Consider the following 24315-nt stretch of genomic DNA (forward strand, 5'->3'; position numbering starts at 1 on the left):
GAACACAATAACAATGGACGTGTGCCGTGCTCAATACCGTATTAGTCATGGTCCAACAAGGGCTCATCTCATTCCCAGGAGACACAACGACGAGGGGGATTCGGGGAAATACCTTGTTGAAATAAAAAGGCAGGGGCCAGGGGGTAGCCTATAGGCTATTGACCCACCAATCTAATAGCAGTTTTGATAATCTACCGCATAACTTCTTAGTTGACAGACACAATGGTAGGACATCATCTTAAGCCCCAATTTAGGCTACTGTTAATTTAATCTGACATTTTGTAGGGTAGACCAGCCTAACCGCCTATAGTTAGGATTGGTGCCTTGGTTTAGCCTTCTGTCAACTAAAACAATTTTTTTTAACCGAATCTAGCATAGACCTAGTCTATAGCTGTTGAATGAATTGTTGAAAACAAATCAGGGGAAAAAAAACCGGTAGAAAGTGAAGAGCAGGGGGGGACTGGATCCCCTGATCATCTGCTGTGGCCCCTCATCCCCTCATTCATTGTCATGTTTTCCCGCCATTTGGTTTGACATCCTTTGGTGTGAATGGGCCGCCGACACCGCTTGGAATGAGGAGGAATGGAGTCAACTTTTTTTTCTTCTCCACAGCACTCTTTTATTTGACGCTCCACCTGTTCCCCTGGGTGCACGTCCATTGTCCCACAGGCAATAGACAGTCAATTTAGCATGAAGTAATTGAAGCCTTTGTCATTGTACTGTCCGCGGTCCCCATTGGCCGGCAAGTGTGGGAACCCCCTGTCAAACTGAGACCCACACGGTTTACAGTGGGCAGGGTACAGGGTTGCCATGTCTGCTTATTATAAGCTACTTTGGTCTTGTTGTTCTGTAAAGTTGCTTGTAAATATTGGCAGTTGTGGGTTGCGGTTTTTTGGGGCTTGTTTCTAACGTGTAGTTGCTTATTTGGGCTTATTTAAAAATATATATTATTATTATTTAAACCAGTGGTTCTCAAATACTTTTCATGTAGGACACCAAAATTGATGTATTTGTCCCCAAAGGCCTAACCCCCATTTGCTACCACATGTGTGTTGTTAGAATGTTAAGAATATTTCACATTTTTCACTTTTATTTCACTTTAGATTATTTTGAAAATAGCCGATGAATAATAGATTTAAATTGCTCATGTGGTCACTTCTTTTGGGCTTGTTTTCACTGACCTGGTTGCTTATTTCTCTCACACAATCTGGCAACACTGGCAGGGTCTATAAATACAGAGCTGTCACTTCATAGACCAAAACTATAGCCTATATTCTGTAGCCTATTGACACATACCCATATTGATGACTAAAGACGTCTTTTGAAAATCCATTTCATATATCACATTGATATGACATCTTGATATAAAATAAAAAACAAATAACGTTAAAACTTGAATGAAATATGGTATTTTTTGCACCAACAGCCTAAATCGTAAAAAAAAAAAAAATGCAGAAGATGCATTTCAGTGATCAACAGATTGGCAGCAGCAGGTGCTATAGGCTAATTGTCAATCTGACAGGACACAAGCATCAGGTGTGAAGCATGCATGAGATAGCAGCCTTGATTGTAAACTACAGGCTTCCACATAGGCTTAAAAACACCCAACTTGTTAAAAGTGAAAACATAAAGGCAGTGAGCTAGCCTAGGTTTTTAGACTATTTTAATAAATCTCCCATGTTGTTTAGGTTTTAGTTTAGCTCATGTATAGGCAGGCCTCTCAGGCAGTAGGCCAACCTACAGTAGACTTGGGCATGACAGCCTATCAATAGGCTGTCATGCCCTATTGCTGCAATAAATGCGTTTGGTTGTTTTTTTCAGTGCACCTCCATGTAGCTTAGCCTTAGGGTAAGCTAATCAACCTCTAAAAGTGGAGAGAAAGGTTAAGATTTTAGGCGGTAGAATCGTGGCAGGAGAGAGCAGGGAATTGGATCTAGCCTATTGAGTAAACATTTTCAAAGTGAATAGTCCAGCTGCTGTTTGGAGTTGAATACAAAGACACCCACACAGACAGACACCCACGGTCCCTCCGGAAAGGAAAGCCCCAGGCCGACCTGAGAGCTTTCTCACACTCGCACCATTCAGAGCTGTCAGTTAAGAAGCAGCGTTGCCATGTCGGCTTATTATAAGCTAATTTGGGCTTCTTTTTCTGTAAAGTTGCTTGTAAAACGTTTTTTTTTTTGGGGGGGGGCTTGTTTCTAGTGTACTTGCTTATTTATGCTTGCTTCCATTTCAATATATATATATATATATAATATTTAAACAATATTCCAAATATTCCACATTTTATTGCAAGAGTTTTTGAAAATAGCAGATCTACAAGCTCACAACTGTCGCATCGCGATGCGTTGTGAGCTTGTAGATCGTTATTTTCAAACAGCCGACTCCTAGGCTCATGTGATTTAAATTGCTCATGTGGCCTAGTTGCTTCTTTTGGGCTTGTTTTCCAAAACCTGGCAACACTTTTAAGAAGTGTGCGTCCCATTTCGCAGCTCACCCCAATCCCCCAGTTTGCACTTTATTGCTTGTAACTAAGTATGGCCATATGGTAATAAGCAGCTTAACATTTCAATGTCAATATGGCAGCGAGCAGAAATTGAGGCTTCACATTTTTTTTACTTAAGTAAAAGTATCATTACTGCAATGTAGATATTCTGTAAAAGTAAAAAAAAGTATCGGCATCAAAATATACTTAAAGTACCAAAAGTAAAAGTACTCATTGTGCAGAATGTCCCATTTCTCAAGTTCAAAATGTATTAAAAATATTTGTAAAATAGAAGATCTACAAGCTCACAATTGAGCTTGTAGATCTACTATTTTCAAATGGCCAAAATATATAGAGAGAGCTGAAGTGGTTAGTGTGTTTTGTAATAATATTCAAAATCTAGAAAACTAGTAACTAACGTTTTCAAATAATTCCTCTGTGGAGTAGAAGTAAAAGGACTGAACATTGGGAGTACTCCAGTAAAGTAAAAAATACCTCAAAATTGTACTTAAGTACTATACTTGAGTAAATGTACTTAGTTACTTTCCACCCCTGTCTGACAGTAAACCGTTGGATATCCGACCGTTGAATTAGTGTTGATCTGTTTGCTCAAACCAACAATGGGGCAGCATCACACCCCAATAATCATAGCCGATTTGGATTTAAATAGTGAGAGAGGTATTCGGAGCATGCCTCATGTCAGCCCACTTTTATTATGGTTTGGTCCATTCATTATGCATAACAATGCATTCCGTCTCTTTATGTATTAGAATATTTTGCAAAGGGATGCTCCCAGCATGGCTTAACAATGGAAGGACCCGCATAATGCTTGGACAACTTGAAAGATTGACCCCCTGTCTATTGTGCAAATGTAAATAAGACTATATTATCCCTATTGTCTTGAAAGTTCTCATCTGCAAAGTGCAAACATTCCATATTCTGCATGCTTGATCATATTAAGCATGGGCCCCAGAGATCTTTTAGTTAAGACCTTAAAATTAACATAAGGTCCAGGGCTGTGATTAAAGAAAAAGCAGGTGTCAAGCAATCTGTGGTGAGAAACAGGAGTTGTGTGTTGAGAAAAGTTAAAGTAAATCACCCTTAAAAGGTGTGACTCTCACTCCACAATATTTCACTCCTTGTCATCAGGTCAAGTGACAGCATCTCCCGAGACAAAAATTACAGGAGTGTGCCGTGGAGTGTGTGTGCTTGCGTTGAGTGTGAGTGTCAGTCAATCTGGAGGTGCTATCAAACACTCGCTACATCCTGACAAGTAGTTGTAAACCTTTCCTTTGTACTTTGACAGCTCCTTGTTCCCGCACAGGACTGGTTCCCAGTCAGACCAGTGCCATAAAAATAACAGGGGGGAAAAGACAATATGCTGATTCAGCATAGTCATTCTAAACTTGATATATAATGTTGTTATAAACAGACACATATAGTTGAATTAAAGATAATTTAATTGTTACAAATTCAAGTCATTTTGCAGTTTTTAATCAACACAGGCACATTTTGAATACAGTAAAACCTGCTGCATTTGCTGACAGAATCAACAATTAAAATATAAAATGCTTTTAAGAAAATATATTCCCCTGAACTTTTAAAACTATAAACACTATGAAAATTTCCCAGAAGTGAAATGACAGTAGGTTACTTACATAGATTATGAGGTTATTTTGATCAGCTGGCAAAGCAAATAAAGTATAACCGAGGTATCAGCAGTCTGCCTTCAAGTCACCTTCACAGTAACAGATAATGGCCGAATAGTATTTGCAAAGCATCCTGAGGTTTTATCTATTTTCAATTGGCATTAAATAGCGAATGGGTAGAGTTTTTTAACACACTTGAACATCAGAAAGTTTAGACAATCATATAGTTGGGTTCTCAACAGGGGTGACAATATACCGGATGCTGAATAATCCTTAAGTAGTAAACCCCAAACAAGTCATTCATGCAAGATGTTCAAACCAAAGGTAAGTTGCAAATATTATTTGAGCCATTTGTGTTTCATTACATGTTATTACTGTAGCTGTCAGGTGCAAGAATCACTGTTTCTGTGTTATTTTTGTATTAGCACCAAGTAGGATTAGATTTTTTTTAAAGTTTTTATTTTATTGTAATAAGTACTAGAATGTGATTTAACATTGCCACAAGCAGTTTGTGTGCACTACTAGATATTGTTGGGTGCACTACTGACATAATAATAACCTAATCAAAGTAAACTATAAGTAAATTAAAGTAAATTGTAAAAATCAACTTCACTAACAGAAAAGTCCCATTGACAGATGGCTTTTACCTTTGAGCTTGACCAACTTCTGTTACATGGACAGTAGGGGTGAGAACACCTTGAAAATGCCAGACTCTCGGATGAATAGAGCAGACATGCCCTAATGTGGACATAAAATACAATGTAACTTCAAATACACACCGTATAGGTTGTTACACTGCGATAGACTGTGGGAGGACGGACAGAACATTGCCGTACCACTCTCCTGTGACACAAGCCGCCCGGGACAAACAGTACCACCAGGGGGACACTATTGCACTGCCTTCCCATTTTCAAAAGCTAAAATTACATTCTTAACATTTCTGCTCGGTTCAGTGCAAGATTCATTGAGGGACAGGGTAGAACGACATGCTCTCTCTTCAACTCACTGCCATGTCTTCAGCAGGGAGCTGGGTGGAGGGTAGAGGTTTCAGGGCAGATAAGGATGGAGGGACAAGGTTGGGACGGGGTAATAGTACTTTGTTAACTTCTCCTCAGCCCATGTAGGGGTACTTCCATTCTGTGAGGGGGACGTGAGTCTGTTTGACAATCTGTGGCGACGTCCACCTCAAAACGTAGTGGGGACCTCCCGGTTTGTCATTGGTTCCTTGCAGAGAAGAAGGGTCATGGTTTAGACTTTTGAAATTCAGTCGGTCAGATGGGCAATAACATATAATATTCATATTATTAACACATGCTATTTTAGAGGACACTTTATCCAAAGCTTGTTATGGTATCATATATACAGAGCAAGTGTGTTTATTTTATGAGAGGCCATGATGGGAATGGTAACATGTTGAGCCACACTGAACTACAAAATAGCTACAAGGATGAGAAAGTGGAAACTGTTATCAGTTTCCACTGACTTAGATCAGTCTGGATTCTAATCCTTTCGTCTATTGGAAATATGACTTAAAACAGAGAACATAATTTATGTATGTGCATACAGTTTGTGTGTATGTACAGCAGTATTGTATGTACATACAGTATGTGTAGTATATTATAATTGTTATGTGTGAATGCACACTACTACTGTATTTCTTTTGTGTATTTCTTTTTTTCTTTCTCAACCAGTCTGTTAATTTAGCATAACTGGATATGTACTGTTTTTCCTGTATACCGTTTGTTTTGCTGCATATGATGTACACAATTGAATCAATTGACTATATATATATTTTTTTCTTACGAAAAAAAGTTTCAAATGGTACAATAATGTCAACGTCTAAGTGTGAATGAGCAGAGGTCTTTCATTATCCCTCACCCTATTGGCATGACATGGAAGGACAGAATTATCAGCTGGAAACCAAGTCAGCATTCATACCTGAAGCTCTGGCGCCACCAAATGGCTGCTGAGCGACAACAGAGCCAGTAGATTTGTCATTCACATAGTAGTTGCCTGCAGCATTTCTTAAGGCCTTGGCTGCCTCATCAATAACAGTCCTGAAACAAAGCAGCAAAAAAGTGATGTTAATTCCGAAATGTGCAAAGATATCAGAGCCATTGTTTTTGCAATTAAATTGTTCATCGTTCAATAAAATACATTCGTTTAAAATTGCATTTTTATTTTATAATGTTCAAACGTGTCACAAAAGTGTCCTTCATACAGGCTTTATGATAATTACTTTTCACAAAAAGAAAAAATACAAAAGCAGATTTAACTGCACATAAACCTGACCAGTATAGACTACATTCCTATCCCTTTGGGGAAATGAAGTTAGACAAAAACATGTCTTACTGGTCCTGAGCAAATACGGCCCCTGTCAGGGCGTATGGGGAGGTGTTGTCTATCAGGTGAAGCACCTCCTTGTAGTTTTTCTCAGGGTAAACGTAGACTGACAGAACAGGCCCAAAGATTTCCTAGAAAAGGTAAAGTGATGTCAAAAAGTAGCCTCTGCAGCAATAAAACAAGTCCTTATGAGACGGTTTGCAAGGCCATAAAATACATTACTGAGCTTTGTAAATTAAGTCACACACATGCACTGTATTATGGAAGTTTTCCAGACTTTAAATGGAGGGGCTGTATGTATGAACGCAACATTTCGTTGCAGTCGGGCTATTTACCTTCACGTGTGAACGCATCTGAAATGGGCATTTTCCTTTTATATGCTACGTATGTGTGAAAGGCCAACACCGGACCTGATTCCCTGGACATTTTCCAGTGTTCAAATGAGAAAGGGGCTTTAAACTGTTATTGTGTGTTACAGCCATTACTTTGATAATTAATTACATTATTTCCCACCATAAAGATACAAACATAAAAGAAAAGGGCAAAATGGAACATTTTGTGACAAACACTATATTCAGAATAGCCTATAATAAATTCTGGCTCAGCCATGAGTTTGCGAAACAGTGTGTGAAACATCGGTTTGAGTTTGTTTAACTAAACAAACTTCACTAGAGGTTTTCATAAAGCCCCATTTTAAGGTCATCCATGCACATGGCCTGTGTTCTAACAACACAAAGCCTTGTTAAACAATTAAGTTTTCGTCTAAATTTGCAAAAAAGAAAATGACAGGACAATGAATAAATCTATTGGGCTTATTGCTCTGCCAAGCAAACAATATGGCAATAACAGTATAATTACATAATATATAACAACACAAGTATCCAAATGTACAAAAAACATTACTAACGATATGAGTATTCACATTTCCTTTCACAGCAACCAACATTCATAGAAGACAGTGTACCTCACACATGATGGGATCCTGTGGGTCTTTGGACTCAATGATGGTGGGCTCCACAAAGTAGCCTTTCTTATCATCACAGTTTCCCCCAGCGATGACAGTCAGGTTAGGGGAGGACTTTGCGTGATCAAGATACTTCTTTATACGGGCAAAAGACTAGAAGGAATATAAGTATTTTGATGACTTTTCAGTGGAGGTAATAGTGGACAATGTGCATACTACAGATATGATAATCCTTTGGGGTCATTTCTTTCACATACTGATATCCGTCCTCTACATTTACCCATCTTAACTAATAGTGCCCTGCTCCCTGGGCGCTATTGCTACAGCGCCAGAAGCACAGTTAGGGGTGCTCAGTGTGATGATACGTACTGAATATGGTGACTAATCAATACTGTACCTTGTCATCAATCACAGCTGAGAAAAAAGTGCTGAAGTCTTCCACGGGCTGAAGAGAAAGAAAGGGTGGTATACGATAGCAGATTAAGATAAATACCTTTACAGAATACTGAGCTACTTAGTTTTCTCTTTTACACATCACATTATTATAAAAGCAAAAGTATAATGCACCAGGCTATCTGAAAGGAATACTGTGACATTTTTCAATTGTATTTTGGTTAGCTACTTAACAGCAAATAAATAAATACATTAGGTAGGCTACTATTAGAAACACAGCCAAGTAGCTTACAGCTTACAGTGTATGCTGGTTTGAAGGTTAAAGCAATGCAAACAATCATGTTCCAATCTAAGTCAGGTGAGGGCAACAGTCAGGTGGAGTTGTGGCAGTCACAAAATGTGACGAGTATAAATATATAAGCTAAAAATAGTATAATATGTATTCACTAATGATTCTTTAGCTGAGATACATCCTCCACTTACATCTCCCACTTTGATCTGTTTGTGGATGGCCAGGAGCTGCTCTTTGATCTGGGGCCACTTGCTGTCAGGTACATACATCCTGGAGACGGCCGAGCACTTCTGGCCTCCGTACTCAAATGCTGAGCGGATGGTTCCAGTCACCACGCTCTGAATGTCCGCAGAAGAGTGAACAAAATGGAAGTTCTTCCCACCACACTCTAAAGGAGATGAACATTCTTGTTAAACACTTAAGCCCATATATTTTGTACGACAAATAGCGAAAGCTTAAAATACATCACATCGCGACGCATTAATTTCTTGTAATTTTGGCATTCAACTCTTTTGTGTTTCATTTAAAGTGGATGTTGTGCATGCATACAGTTGGAGAGGATATATAAGTACAACTCACCTCCTCCTACACGGGGAAAGTTCTTATAGATGTCCAGGTTCTGAGCTACTTGTTTCCATAGACGTTTGAATGTCCTAAACAGAAAATAAATAAAAAACCCTTCACATCAAAACAATAGTAACAATAATAATACATTGTATAAGAAATGGTAGATTTAAATACTGTATATGTAGTGATAGTGGTATATACATATTTGCACTAATTTATGGATAAATATAGAGAGTTTAACTTTCATAATGCCAACAGACACATTTATCAAATGGCACATTCTATTTTTGTAACTTTACATTAGCCACAATCCACTGTATCATCAAGTGTATTGATCAAGGACAAGCAATGTACATATAGAATAACACTGCTAACATCAATGTGTGCCTGATGCCTATACATTTAAGAATACACTTGAATACGGTCCTGACAAAGTAAAGTGTTACAAGAACTCGGTACAGGAACTCTGAACTGAAAATGGCCATACGGGACGCTGCCAGTGAAGTTGATGCCTGCCAGGTCCTCTGAGGAGGTGACGCTGTCTCCAAACACGGGTCCATCAGCTGGGACAAACTGGATGATGTTGGGGGGAAGGCCACACTCCCGCAGGACCTTGTAGACAGCATAGCTAGCTGACATGGCCGTGTCGCTGGGCTTCCACAGTACTACATTACCCTGCAAAACAGGACCACAAATTCAACAAATTAAATCCTCTCCACTGATTAAAGAATGATAGATCACTCATGCCCTATTTTATAATTTGTCGTGCGATGGTGTCGTGTGGCAAAGATATCTGATCTACAAGCTCACAGCGCGTTACGATGCAATGTGCAAAAAAAATCATAAATTCATTTCAATAATGACATGCCCAAAATAGGGACGCCAGGTTGAAAGTGGTTAAAAGGGGAGGGACAGGTTGAAGTAATTTGAGAAAATACTGAACCCTTAGCATTTTAACTTACCATGATAGCGGGGGTGCCTGCCAGATTTCCACCAATAGCTGTGAAGTTAAAAGGAGCAACAGCAGCTACAAAACCCTAGAGGAGGAAATAACAAGAAAAAAACAAAAAACAAGGTTACCCTCATGACATTAAAACAACAAACCCAAAACTGTATGTGTATGTATGAAATGTATGAAACGCTGGCAAAACAGGTGGTGTCCACAGAAAGCGGTTAATAAGGCTGCCAACGTTACTGCTGCACTTGAGCAGTTTGACGAGCGATGTGACTTCATGCCTGGCGCTGACAATTGGGGACTATTCAAACTATTATGTGCGTCTAAAACGTCTAGAAAAAACATGATACGCAGCACAACCGAGGAGCGCATGGCACACCAGGCGCCGTACCATAGGAAAACAATATTTTAGTTTTGCCAAGGTGTTTCAGAAGCTTCGCACCTGTACTGATGCATCTCAGTGTGATCGTCCCCTAAGTGGGTAAACGCTGCACACACACAGTTCCTACCTCCAATCCACGATAGAGAGCTGTGTTTGTGACCCCCGGAGTATCTAATGGCTGCGCGCCTTCCAGCTCGATGGCGTGTTTGGCATTGAACCTGAAGAAGTCAATCAGCTCTGGAGCAGCATCGATCTCTGCCTGTACTACAGTTTTACCCTGGAAACCAAAGATAGGACACACTGAAACCATATGCTGGCTGATGTGAATATAGCCTGGCATTTTCAGTAAAGTTACATTGAAGAAAACACTCCTCTCAAAGTAATTTTAAATGCATTAAACTGGAACAGTCTGATCATCAGGTACTACATACTACTCACTCAGACAGGGAAACATTCTTAGGGAGAGCGTATCAACCAATGAGCCAACAGACAGATTTTTCAAATAAGCTAAGCCTATATCTGTCACCACTATCACTATGGACATTAGACATTAATCAGGGCTGTTCCTTACCAGCTCAAGAATGTACTTCACATTCAAAATCTCTATCACAAGTCATCAAATATCACTCTACCTGTCCAATCATGGTCTTGGCTAAGATCTCAGCTCTCTTGGGCCCACTAATGGCATCAGCAGCCTTGAAGAAGATCTGGGCTCTGTCCTGGACTGGCCTCAGGTCCCACTCTCTCCGTGCTGCCACAGAGGCCAAGATGGCTTTGTTGAGTAACTCCTGTGTCCATCACATTCAAATGAAAGGGAAGGATTATTGGACACAATGTGGCGTAATTATATTGTGTAAATGTGGGACAATGAGATATTTTTTTTGTTTTTTATCAAGTTCGGTAAAGGTTTTATAATTTTATGATGATTTTGGAGGGGAAAACAGCCCCCCGAATAACTATAATATGATGTTGAACACTTCCAAGAGAAAATATTGATCCCAGGCTGGAACTCTGTTTGGAACTCACTCGCTGTAATGATACTGTAATAACTTGCTTAGCTTTTATATGATGAGAACAATAACAACAATAGCACTTGCAATGTTGTTTGTTTACCTTTAACCCACATTTGACATTAATACAGCCAAGCTTTGATAATAAAACCTAGCAAAAGGATAGACATTTTAACTGTAGCACATTTCAAAGATACAATATTAATTGTCTTTCTTCTTAAATAGTGAATTACCTTGTCAGCATAGCAGAACTTGGCCACCTTGTGTGAGTGATTGAAAGGCTTTGAAAGGAGAAAAAGAAAAAGAAAAAGAGAGCAAATGTAAATGGGAGCTATTAGAATACAGCACCTATTCAATCTTATCACCAGAAACAAGATAACACACAGACAGCTGATAAAAAAAAACTACCGTATATAAATGACACCCTGCTGTCTCTGAATGCAGGCCCACATTTTGGCAAACACAGCATTCTGTATATTTAAATAGCAACGTTGTAAGGTGAAAGTCTCTGCCTCCCAATTCTCCATATTTCCCCACAATATGAGGCAATAGTTTACTCAGATCACAGTACACGGAGTTGACTCTACTCACACATAGCTGGTATCTGATGTCTTTGGTCCACACATGTTCATCTCCAACCACACAAGGTATCTCCTCTGTTTTCCCTTTCAGGTCCTCCAAGGCCTGTGGAAAACATTTAAACAGTCGTTCGACAATCTGCAGTACACTCTGTACAGGAACATGCACCATTGCACCAGCAAAAATATATTGTGTGAGAGTGGATGAATTACTGGCAAATTGGCAATCAATATCACAAGGTTACGAGAAGCAGGAAAAATGTAGCTATGGACATGGTTAGTTCAACACAAAGTGTTATTACACACAAAGTGTTATTACGCTCTGGGGCTGTGCAGCCCCAGAGCGTTCTAAGTTCAATTAATTCATAGAACTTGAATATGACAGCTTCAAGTGTAGGAGTACAGGTTTTGAGAGTGAAAGTAATGTCATAATGGTTGTTACTACGTTTTACTTAATATGAGCAGCTGTGTTCTAACCTTCAGGAGTTCTGCTCTCTCTGGACTGCCCTCCTCGAATCCCAGGATTGGTTCGTTCTTTACGTCAACAGCTGCACAGGGAAAGGTCTTGAAACTAAACACAGACAGACAAAACGATGCATGACTTCTATGCTATTCAAAGACTTTCATTTAAGAAGATAAAACATAATCCCATAAAATTAGATTCCAGGTTAATTCAGTTTTCTTCCTTTCACTGTCTGAATCACACCAGGCACCAGGCAGCAGGTCAATAGTACAGTTCAACCAGTTCAACCGAACAGGTTTTTCAGTGGCCATGAAAATCTTGACCAAAGGAGGATGTTGACCTCTTGTGAACAGACAGGTTCTAGCCTGAATCAGTTTAGTGCAGTACTGAAATTTGGACTGTTTGTAGCGATGGCTTGGCACAAGTGTCTTCATGGTAATGAGTAACTTGAGATAACCACACATTAATCTTTTAGGACTGGAAAGGGAGACAGTTACATTCTTCAAATATGTATTATGATTTAGGCTCAGATCTTGGTAGGTCTTGGTCTATATCATGGCTGGTGTTACAGCATGATCTACACAGTACACTGTTGTAGAAGGAAGAAAAGCTTTTGTTTTTGTTTTTGCATCAATCAGGCCTTGGTGAGCTATTTCTTGATTTTATGTAATGTAATTATCTGACTAATCTTCTTTCCTGGGAAGTTACAACATGTCCACTCTGGTGCATTCACACTCCCTTCATACTGTATATTATTACTCACTCAAGTCTAAACTTTCTGAAGGTCACTGTTTTGACAGGGGCCAACTGTGGTGCAACAGCTAGCCTTGTGGAAAAAGATAGTCATGGCCCCAAATCTCCCACTGACAAACACTCAAATAGGAACATTCTTCACATGGTTGTCATTCATTCATGTGCATCAAGATCACATGAAAGCCTTCGTGATTTTGTATCAGGGCCACCATGAGAAAAAGACAATAAACATTAGGGAAATGTTATTACAGGTCTATTATTATATTATTACATGCTGAATGTGACAGCACTTCCAAAAGTAAAACCTTGCCTAAAAACTCTCATCTTCCATACCTTTCACACATTGACACATTGCTATGTATTTTATAATCAGAAGTTAACATGACTGCACGTTGACAGTTAGTGTGTATGATCACTTAAGTGAACTGCTGCAGGCAGTCAAGTGTCAAAGGTGCACGCATTTATTTGATCATGTTTCAATAAAAATAACTGCTTGGGAAGGCTTGACTTACTTAACTAGTCAACGAAAAAGGTATCTGAGCTGATGTATTACACAAGATTGCAATGACATAGTTATGCATAAAATGGAATGGACAGCTGTTTTTAAACTGGATTTTGATTATAACAAACGTATTGTACTTGTGTCAAAATATGCACCTTTATTCAACAATCATTCATGATTACAAATGAACAGTCAAATGGAGACACTGTCTGCTGCAAATGACATATAGTAAAGTCAGTGGTAGGGAGTTAGGACAGAAGTCTCGTGTTCGCTCATGTGAAACAACCTATACCTAAAGTACCTACCCTCTTCTCCAAGACTGGCAGAGCAGCGGCCTCAAACGCAGCATATTGTCAATGGAGATCAGTTCAGATCAATGGGATGATGAGTAGAAGTTAAAAAAGACTGGACACTATCACAGTAATCACACACCTATCTATCAATAAGCGATAAGATACATGGGAAGAATACTTCGAGAGTGTTGGGCTAGAGAATCTCTAGTTCCTATAGTCTGAAGGCGTAGTCGCACTATGATTGGCTAATTTTCAGTGTTGCCAGATTTTGCGTGAGAAATAAGCAACTATGTGTATGAAAACAAGCCCAAAAGAAGCGTAGGTCACATGAGCACTTTAACCATTTGAAAATAGCCAATCTACAAGCTCACAAGTCACAACGCGTCGCAATGCAATGCGTTGTGAGCTTGTAGATTGGCTATTAAAAAAGAAGAACAAAACATTCTAACAACACAAATGCTCCATTGGGCACAAAACGTTTTCATTTAAATATTTGAGAAACAACTGGTTTAAATAATGATCAAAAGAAATTGGAACCAAACCTAAAAAGTAAGTACACTTTAAAAACAACCCAAAAAACGTAACCCAAAAAACCATAGATATATATAAACAAAAAACTACCAATATTTACAAGCAACTTTACAGAAAAAGAAGCCCAAAGTCGCTTATAATAAGCCGACATGGCAACACTAGTGCAAATACGCATGTCAGCGGTTGCTTGACAACCAACTAGCCACTCACAGCGCACCATACCTCCGAGACATGGCATTCAGTTTGTGTGCCAACAAACTGGACTGCACCATCAGCTGTGGCGGGTGATCTAGAGATACTGTAATAATAATACTTCCTTCCACTTTTATCGGTTTATTTTCTTTTTCTTCTGTTTTTACTTCTGTAAACAAATAACATTCCTATAGTTATGTGACATGGAGAGACGAAACCGTTTTGATGCACATTCTTCAGAATGTCTTTTTGGTCTCATGTTTCTTGAATGGAACAGGTGGCTGAGGGTGAGGCTATGACTGGCCATTCAGCGACAAGTATTACATAGTCGGCCATTCATAGGACAGACAGAGCTATTATTACTGATCAGGAAGCTCTATTTTTGACTGATACAATACACATACTAATCAATTAATTAATTGTCATGTCTGATTCTCATGTCATGTTGTATACTAGCTTGCAATTTGTTCAATTCATTCTAGATCCTTGGTCATCCTTGGGCAATATTACTCAGGAGAGTAATATGTTACTTATTACATATTACTCCTTAAAAAAGTAATAATATTATATTACTTATTACTTGGAATCAAGAGTAATATATTATATTACATATTACATTTTATTTATGCTGTCAGAGTTAAAACTATGTATTTTGTCGACAATATTGATATATATGCCATCATATCGTATTTTAGTGTGCCATCTTGGCATAACTCAAGTTTGCCTACCAATCGTATGGTTTTATTAAGTTCGAGGTTGGACAAAACTAATCCTAGTATCAGGTCTCTCCTTTCCTCTAGAGACTGCATGTGTTTTGAGCCGTACGTACAGAGCGCAGGCCCTCCAAGGTCACTGATTATCTCTGGAGGAATACAATAACAGCTCATTGGAGTTAACTTGACCATCTATGACAATGCAACAACACCTCCAGCGACGCCGGTCAGAGTTGAGGTCAATGTGTTGTTTGAGACATTTGGACGCTGTTTGTCCAAGATAAACTGTCACACCATCCGCTTGCCATCTTCTCTCTCAACCTACGAACGAGGCTCCTCATGGCCAGATGTCATCGTCAGAATTGATAACAACTTCATTTGTGTATAACTGTTGTGATCATTGACTGTTTAGTCAGAGAGATATTTTTGCTGTACGGTGCCTCGTGGATTGATTTTTTCTCTTAATGCAATATCAACCTTTTAATTTGAGAACCGGCCTGTGTCTGTCTTTGATTTCGTCTCATCCTTTTTACACTGGGTTTTCAGCGGTTTAACTACAAATAGTTTTAATTAACATAGAGCAGGATTTACGACCCTTTATCAACTCTATTATATGCTATTGCAGTAGCTTAATACCTGCATTTACACAATTTTGCCAGACACGTATCAACAAAGGGGTTTTGGGGCCCCAGAGACCAAACGGCCCGAGTTGGGGGTGTTCAGTATGAACTTATGCTGGCCCATGGTATAATAAGCTAACAGGAAATACTAGTGAAAAAAATATGCAGAAACCCTGAGGGCTGGGCCTGGCTCCCAGACTACCTTTGCGCAGCTATACAATCCAAAACACATAGTTTCTTTGCATTTGCGATTTGGCAAACAATGTATTTAAACATTGTTGTGTGAGAGGTTCTAGTGTGCGTGTGTGTGTGTGTGTGTGTGTGTGTGTGTGTGTGTGTGTGTGGTAGACAGACAGACAGACAGACAGACAGACAACAGGCAATGTCAATCATTATCCTATGTTTTGCAGCAACCCTGCTTATGTTGAACAAAGTTCCACAAGAGGGCGTCATTGCAGTTTAAATGTGACACACGCCACTCGCGCGCGCACACACACACACACACACACACACACACACACACACACACACACACACACACACACACACACACACACACACACACACACACACACACACACACACACACACACACACACACACACACACACACACACACACACACACACACACACACACACACACACACACACACACACACGCTCTCTTATGGTCCCATGGCTGTATCATTATCAGGTGAATGACAGGTCACTGAGGTCAGTACACAAGGCTGTTGAACATATCACACTATCATGGTGGAGTCCTTTGAGGTCCCATCCCTATGTTGTTTTCACTTTTTTGTGACCACATATTTTATTGATTATCTTTTTGTAATAGGCTATGGAGCTCATGCATGTTGTAGCAAAACGTAAAACGTCTATGCTCATAGATATTCTGGGGGCACAGTAGATGTAATTTCCTGTGTTTGGGAGTTTGATACTTTTATAAGGTTTGCTTAACTAGCATTGGAAAATGAAATTTCATCCATTAAAAAGCTAAAAGTAGGCCCACAGAAATGTATTTGATGACTGAAGAAATTAAAGATCTTTAATACAGTAATAACCATTCATTACTTAAAAGTGAATATGCACTGACCCCACCCTCCAAGTTTGGGGGCACTCCCCCAGAAACTTTTTAACAGAGTAGAATGTAATTTCCTGTGTTCTGGTGAATTTGGGGAGTTTGATACCAAATCAAGGAGAAATCAAGAGAAATGACAATCAAGGAGTCCTCCAGGAGATGTGGTTGAAATCAAGGAGACTCCTGTAGAATCAAGGAGGGTTTGTGCCTGACATGGATCCAATATGTGATTGTTGCAGACAAGATCAAGCCACCCTTGCACATGCATTCTAATTTTGTCCAAAGTTAAACACATTCTGGCAATTAATATTTAAAACCTTCTCAGAAGTGTAAGAAGTGCCCATAGAACCTTCTGCTTCTATTGCAGTGTGTGGAGTTGTTCCACAAGAAAGAGGCATCTGATACTGCTTAAATGGAAAGACCCACCAACTTTAAAATAATGGGTTAATGATATTATGCATCACTTGACTTTGGAGAAAATGTGCTACTCCACAAGAGGGGTGTGCTCTGAAATTTTACACGTCTGGCAACCTTTTTTAACATAATAGAATGAATGCTGCTGACATTAATGACCCATGATACTGACCCCACTGTATTTGTTTTTGCATTCTACTGTGTATACTTAACTTCTTTGACTTGTTTTCATCCTTGTTTTACATTTTCTTTAAACTTCATTGCAATTGAATTGTGCCTTATTTGTTAGTATTGACTTTTTTGTGTTAATGGTACAACAAGGTGCCAGGGTTGTGGCTCTTAACCTCTTTGGTTATGGTAATGATTACCATGTCAAAGCCAACATTTACATCTGCAGTTTCTGTTGGCTAATGTGTGGCTATTGTTCTCAGGTTTCACCTATAGATCACCTGAGAGCCCAACCACTTTTTGATATTAAATAGCTAAAGTACACACATTTATTTTTATGCAGGCCTACTTTTACACTGGGTTTTCAGCGGTTTAACTACAAATAGTTTTAATTAACATAGAGCAGGATTTACGACCCTTTATCAACTCTATTATATGCTATTGCAGTAGCTTAATACCTGCATTTACACAATTTTGCCAGACACGTATCAACAAAGGGGTTTTGGGGCCCCAGAGACCAAACGGCCCGAGTTGGGGGTGTTCAGTATGAACTTATGCTGGCCCATGGTATAATAGGCTAACAGGAAATACTAGTGAAAAAAATATGCAGAAACCCTGAGGGCTCTGCATTTTCTTTAAACTTCATTGCAATTGAATTGTGCCTTATTTGTTAGTATTGACTTTTTTGTGTTAATGGTACAACAAGGTGCCAGGGTTGTGGCTCTTAACCTCTTTGGTTATGGTAATGATTACCATGTCAAAGCCAACATTTACATCTGCAGTTTCTGTTGGCTAATGTGTGGCTATTGTTCTCAGGTTTCACCTATAGATCACCTGAGAGCCCAACCACTTTTTGATATTAAATAGCTAAAGTACACACATTTATTTTTATGCAGGCCTACTTTTAGCAATCAAACTCAGACAATTAACTCAGTTTAGTATTTTTTTTATTGAAGTGACACATGTACAATAATGAAATATTCAGAAAATGAATACAAAATAATGACACTCAATGCATAATCGATTTTAGGGGGGGAAAGAACCCAAGTACCCAACAGTAAAAGCTCAGCTCAAAACACCTTTTTGTTTTGTTTTTACTTGTTGCTTCCAGACACCCGACATCTCTTTGCTTTAACTAACCTGTCAACATCAGGGACCAGTTTCTGAGCAGTTGCAACTTTCATAATGTCATTAAGCTGTCCATGTGTCACCTGTGAGCGCAGTTTGGATTTATTGATGTTCATTACAGAGAACACCTGCTCACAGAGGTATGTTGTGCCAAACATACTGAGGATCTTTGAGGCAAACAGTTTAAATACTGGATATTGCGGTCCCAGGTTTTGATAGAATTTCTCCAGAGTCACACTGTTAATTTCTCTTTTCAATCCCATATCACTCTGAATATCAATTAGTTCCATCTGGATGTCCAGGTCCTGTACAGCATCAGACTCAGCATCGGTCTCAAACGGGTAAGTAAATACAGATAATTCTGTCTTTAGCTGAGCAAAGATATGAAAACGATTCTGAAACTCACTTGCCAGCTGTGATAATTTGTCCATGTACCTGTGCATGTTGGAATTATTTCCATTAGCGACATGTACAGACAGCAAAGTGGGGAAAAGGTTTAGGACGTTTTTAGACAGATGCTTCTCCCACACTCTTAATTTCATTAGAAAGCCATGAACGTTGCGTTCATATTGCGTAACAAGCTGGCTGCGGCCTTGCATGGCAACATTAAGCACGTTTAAATGGTCTGTTATATCCACCAAAAACGCAAGATCACGAACCCAGTCTGGGTCATCCAACTGTACAACTGGTGTCCCTTTGTCCATCATGAATTGTCCGATTTCTGCACGTAATTGAAAGAAACTTTTCAGAACAGCTCCTCTGCTCAACCACTGGACCTCGGTGTGGTAGGGCAGGCCGTGTCCGATGTTTTCATCAGACAAAAGATTGTCAAACTGCCGATGGTTGAGTCCCCTGGATCTAATAAAAGTCACAGTTTTGATCACTACCTCCATGACATTGTCCATTTTCAGGCTCTTGCTACACAACGCCTCTTGGTGTACAATACAATGAAAATTCCAGAATTGCTGGTCTGGATTCTGAGCTCGCAGTTTTTCTCTTAGTTTGACGACAACGCCTCCCGTTTTCCCAATCATGGACGGCGCTCCGTCTGTTGCAACGCTGACAGCGCGACTCCAGTCAACCCCAAGTCGGTCCAGTGCAGCGACCAGGCTGGTGAACACGTCGTCTGCCGTCGTAGTGTATGTCATAGGCACCAGCTCCACGAACTCCTCGGTGACGGTCAAAGATGCATCAACACCACGAATAAATATCGCCAACTGAGCGACATCCGTCACGTCAGTGCACTCATCAATTGCAAGAGAGAAGGCAATAAATGACTTAACTTTGTCTTTTAGTTGACGGTTCAAATCTCCTGCCATGTCTCCGATTCTTTCTGCCATAGTATCGCTTGACAAGCTGATATTAGCCAGCGCCTGCCTGCTCTCAGGTGCCACCAATTCAGCGGCAGCCAGCATGCATTTTTTGATAAATTCCCCGTCGGAATACGGCCTTGATGTAGCAGCAATCCTTTGAGCGACAATGTAACTGGCCTTCACAGCGTCATCGTGAGTAGAGTTGAATGCATGGCCTTCATCGACAAGCTTTCTTTTCTTGGACGGCATGTTGAATCAAAGCAGTGGTGGTCTTCTCCTCAGCTTTCAGGTGTGAATGAATGGTGATAAGTTGGTACCTGAGGCTCTATTTATCCAGTGTTTGAGGACGTAAGAGAGGCCATGGTCAACCGTATGCTAATTAACCATGGCCGTTCTCACAGAACAAGTTTGGCCAGGGGTTGAGGGGGGTTGGGGGGACAACTGCCTCAGCCTCTATTGTTTGAAAAAGCTGTCCCATTTCACAAGTTTTCAAATGTATAAAATGTATACAGATATTTTTAACAGAGATCTACAAGCTCACAATGTGTCCCCATGGGAGGCATTGTGAGCTTGCAGATCTGATCTGCTATATTCAAATGGCCGAAATGTATATAGGGTTGAAGTGGTTTATGTATGTTTTGTAATAATAATCAAAATCTACAAAGTAACTGTAACTAAATTTTCAAATAATTGTAGTGGAGTAAAAGTACAATATTTGTCTCTGAGATGTAGTCGAAAAAGTAAAAGTACGGAAAATTGGAAACACTCCAGTGAAGTAAAAAATACCAAAAATTTGTACTAAGTACAGTACTTGAGTGTATGTACTAAGTTACTTTACACCACTGAAACTAACCAACAGCAAGTAAGATGGGATGTACTGTATTTTCTGACTCAGCTGTTTAGTTCGCGTTCAGCCAACCGACGTATTTTGTCCCAGCTGACGCTCCGTGACGTGGGAACCGTTTGACATAGAATAGTGTTGTTGTAGAAATAGAGGCTCCAGTGAAAACACAGCGTCTGACACCTGTGTGCCACATATCGCTGTCATTTAGTACAGATAATACACAATACCGCATTAGAAACGGACAAGAGGAGGCTCATTTTATAAAGAAAGTATCGGGTAAGTAGTATTTTCCACCAGCTTGTTGTGTCCAGTGAGCAATTCTAGCAAAACCAAAATAGCGGTGTTACACCGAATGTGTGACCTATTGAATTCCGTGATTCCATCAGTGTTGCCATGTCGGCTTATTATACGCGACTTTAGTTTGTTTTTATGTGAAGTTGCTTGTAAAAGTAGTGGTTGCTTTGGGCTTGTTTCCAAAGTGTACTTGCTTATTTAGGCTTGCTTTTAATTAATTATTTTAACCAGTGGTTCTCAAAAAATGTCATGAAAATGTTGTGTGCCCAGCCAGGGGAGAGTGTGTGTGTGTGTGTGTGTGTGTGTGTGTGTGTGTGTGTGTGTGTGTGTGTGTGTGTGTGTGTGTGTGTGTGTGTGTGTGTGTGTTTTTAATCCACATTTTATTGCAAGGTTTTTTGAAAATAGCTTGTTGATGCATAATAGATTTAAATGATGTGGCCCAAGTTGCTTCTTTTGGGCGTGTTTTCTTTAGACCTGGTTTCTTATTTCTCTCTCAAAACATGGCAACACTGCTAGAGGCAGAACTTCGATAGGCCACAAGTTCCGTGTAACAGCGTAGAGGAGCTTCAGTCAGTCAGTGCTTGTGTGGCTGACTGTCACTGTCATTAGCCAGCTAGCGAGGCAGTTAGCAAGATGTTTAGGTGAAGCTATTAAATGCGAAATACTGTACCGTGTCTGGCTAATGATGGGCTGAAGCTAAGCTTATGGGGGTTTAATAGTGCAGCGCAAATACTCGTAGTCCGTATATGGTTATAGCAGCTGCTAAGGTGCTTTTAGACTGGAGCCTGCACGGATAGCATAGCTACACACAGTGGTGGAAGAAGTACTCACATGTTTTACTTAAGTAAAAGTATCAATACTGCCGTGTAGAAATACTCCTCAAAATGTACTTGAGTAAAAGTACAAAAGTATTGGTATCAACATTTTTTTTTAGTATACAAAAAGTACTCATTGTACAGAATGTCCCCATTGCACAAGTTTTCAAATGTATAAAATGTATACAAATCTTTTGAAAATCGCTTGTAGAGCTGCTATTTTCAAATGGCCAAAATGTATATAGGGCTGAAGTGGTTAATGTATGTTTTGTACTGTATGTTTTGTAATAATAATCTAAACCTACAAAGTAATAGTAACTAAAGTTTTCAAATTATTGTAACGGAGTAAAAGTATAATATTTGCCTCTGAAATGTAGTAGAAGTAGAAGTAAAAGTACTGAAAGTACAGTACTTGAGTAAATGTACTTAGTTACTTCACACCACTGCCTAAGTCCAACCCCTACCTTAACCATGACCCGAAACCCAGCCTGAGGGGACCTAGAACAGGGCTGAGCCTGCAGGGTTACTGTAACTTGGCTGGTGAGTTCTTACTGAGCTCAGAGTCACCATACCACTGTGTATGCTGCCTGCCTTCCAGAATAGTAGCTGGCACTGTTGCCATGGACGACTGCAATCGCAGTAAACTGATAGAGTTACAGTACCCTGTGTGAACTTGCAAGCTAGCTGTGATCATCAAGGCATGATCCTCTATCTATCTCTACAACTACACCATTTTCTGTAGTGAGCCAGTGTCCAAAACACTGGGCTGGACTGGAACCAATGTCTCTGACATGGATAAGCATCAAACATGTAGGATACTGGTCTTCAGCCAAGGGAGAATTGTGCCTGGGATAACAGCATCCTAGTATCATGACTACTCGGTTGTATTCATAGTCTTGAGCAAGTACCTGCTACTGTAAGAATCTGTATGTGAAGTAGTTTACATAATTAGTTATTGATTTGAATACATAATAATGCAATAGGTATGTAGGTTGCTGTGGTTACTTATGACAACTGTACACTGTGTGTGTGCAGCTGTGGCATCAATTTTACAACTGTAGCACTACACATTTAGACATACAGTAATCTTCCACCTGGGAGGTCAAACAGGTTTAAGAGCTCTTTCCTAAAGCTTAGCAGACACCATCATTTGTAATGTGTGCCTATGGGTTTAAAAGTATTCTAGACTTGTATTGTAAAGCTAGGAAAATATGGAAAGGACTTCGTTGATATTATATCTGAAATTGGATAGGATAGGCCTACAACTTTGTTATACACCAACTCCAGGCTCTCATGTCATGAGTGCACTTCCCTTTTGTTTTCCTTTCTTTCTTGTCGTATTTTCATCTTTAACATTCATCTTAAATGGTCACAACAAGGCTGCTGGCAAAGGTTCAACGTCTGTCTTTAATTGGTACCCCCCACATTTAGAAGAAACATCTATCAGAAGACCACAAGGGGAGGTATATATTCATTCCCATCGAAGGAGGTGTCATTCACTGCCGCCGTTTTTCCCTTTTCTCCTTTGTACATATAGTTGTTTGTATTTGTTGATGACATGTCTTAATATGTTAATATGCTATCTATGTTACGATAAATTGAATACATAGGACCACGATGGAAACAACTAAGTCCCTAGGACTTTTTTGGGTTATCCTTTTAGCCTAAATGTCTTACCCTGTACTCTTTTCATTTGTGACTAATAAAGTAGTAATGTGGCTGTTTGTTGTCACCCAGCAGTGCATGGACTAGGTGACTCCAGACAGACAACATGAGCTCAAAGGGGGGCGGCACAGCCCTGACCCGTCGGAACTACAGACTGGCTTCGGATACAGACCATCCCAAAGCCACTGGTATGTAATGGTGTGAGGCTTTTGACTAGATTTACACAATACAGACAGATTAAAAAAACAAAACAAAGAACTGTAGGTTTAGGGGTGATAGAAGAGGTAGGGGTACTAGAAGAGGTAGGTGTGAAACCTCCATTCAATTCTAATAGCGGTCCCTGGTATGGGCAATCTATCTTAACCCCTTAAGACCGGGAACGCATCTACAAATGTCTTCTAAATCCTAAAAGTTTTCTGAAAAATTAAAACGTATGTTGCTATATCAGTGGTTCTCAATTTTTTTCATGTCAAGGACCCCCAAAATTATATGTATTTGGCTGCGGATCCCCATCTGAAAAAAAATCTCTTCCAGGGACCCCCAGAAGCAAAGATTTGAGTCAAAAAATGTTATGTCAAATACATATATTCATAGATTTGCAAAAAGATTTTTCAAAAATGGCAGATCTACAAGCTCATAGCGTGGCACCAAGTGCCGCGCTATGAGCTTGTATATTTGCTATTTTTGAATAGCCAAAGTATAAAATAATGGTTATAATCTAAATTGACACAGATGCGTTCCCGGATTGAATGGGTTAATAGCTGAAATCATATTCTGTTCTCTTTTGTCTATTCTCATCCAGGCATAGTGAATGAGAAGTTATTGAGTGACTACCTACACCATATATTCCCCCCCTCCACCAAACAGGGACCTGCTCTGGCCTCCCTCAGGTAGAGTACCGACATATGC

General features: G+C 39.7%; 3 protein-coding genes across 4 annotated transcripts in view; 1 reads left to right on the forward strand and 2 right to left on the reverse strand.

The window, feature by feature from the left end:
* Positions 1-3927: 3927 nt before the first annotated feature.
* LOC308082227 (delta-1-pyrroline-5-carboxylate dehydrogenase, mitochondrial) lies at positions 3928-13815 on the reverse strand. The gene is made up of 15 exons (XM_080423906.1): positions 13642-13815; positions 12096-12189; positions 11632-11724; positions 11274-11321; positions 10663-10818; positions 10158-10307; positions 9656-9730; positions 9181-9368; positions 8706-8779; positions 8318-8514; positions 7839-7886; positions 7442-7594; positions 6487-6608; positions 6073-6191; positions 3928-5358 (listed from the first exon to the last, which is right to left on the reverse strand). The coding sequence occupies exons 1-15, from the start codon at positions 13683-13685 to the stop codon at positions 5246-5248; spliced, it is 1674 nt and encodes a 557-aa protein (XP_080280032.1). The 5' UTR covers positions 13686-13815; the 3' UTR covers positions 3928-5245.
* A 4626-nt stretch (positions 13816-18441) lies between these two features.
* Positions 18442-20037, reverse strand: LOC308081875 (general transcription factor II-I repeat domain-containing protein 2A-like; the record flags this gene model as incomplete). Its single annotated transcript, XM_080423493.1, has 1 exon — positions 18442-20037. The coding sequence occupies one exon, from the start codon at positions 20035-20037 to the stop codon at positions 18442-18444; it is 1596 nt and encodes a 531-aa protein (XP_080279619.1).
* Positions 20038-20755: 718 nt separating this feature from the next.
* Positions 20756-24315, forward strand: part of rnf123 (ring finger protein 123) — a 202847-nt gene continuing 199287 nt past the window's right edge. Inside the window, exons 1-3 of one of the 2 annotated variants that reach the window (XM_080423938.1) lie at positions 20756-20908; positions 23479-23594; positions 24209-24296. In XM_080423938.1, the coding sequence (XP_080280064.1) occupies positions 23513-23594; positions 24209-24296 (170 nt within the window). In that variant the 5' untranslated portion in view covers positions 20756-20908; positions 23479-23512. The remainder of the gene's footprint in view (positions 20909-23478; positions 23595-24208; positions 24297-24315) is intronic. The other variant, XM_080423937.1, reaches the window with a different exon arrangement.

The sequence above is a fragment of the Gymnoscopelus braueri genome (genome assembly GCF_963280865.1).
Source record: "Gymnoscopelus braueri genome assembly, chromosome: 3".
Lineage (NCBI taxonomy): Eukaryota > Metazoa > Chordata > Actinopteri > Myctophiformes > Myctophidae > Gymnoscopelus > Gymnoscopelus braueri.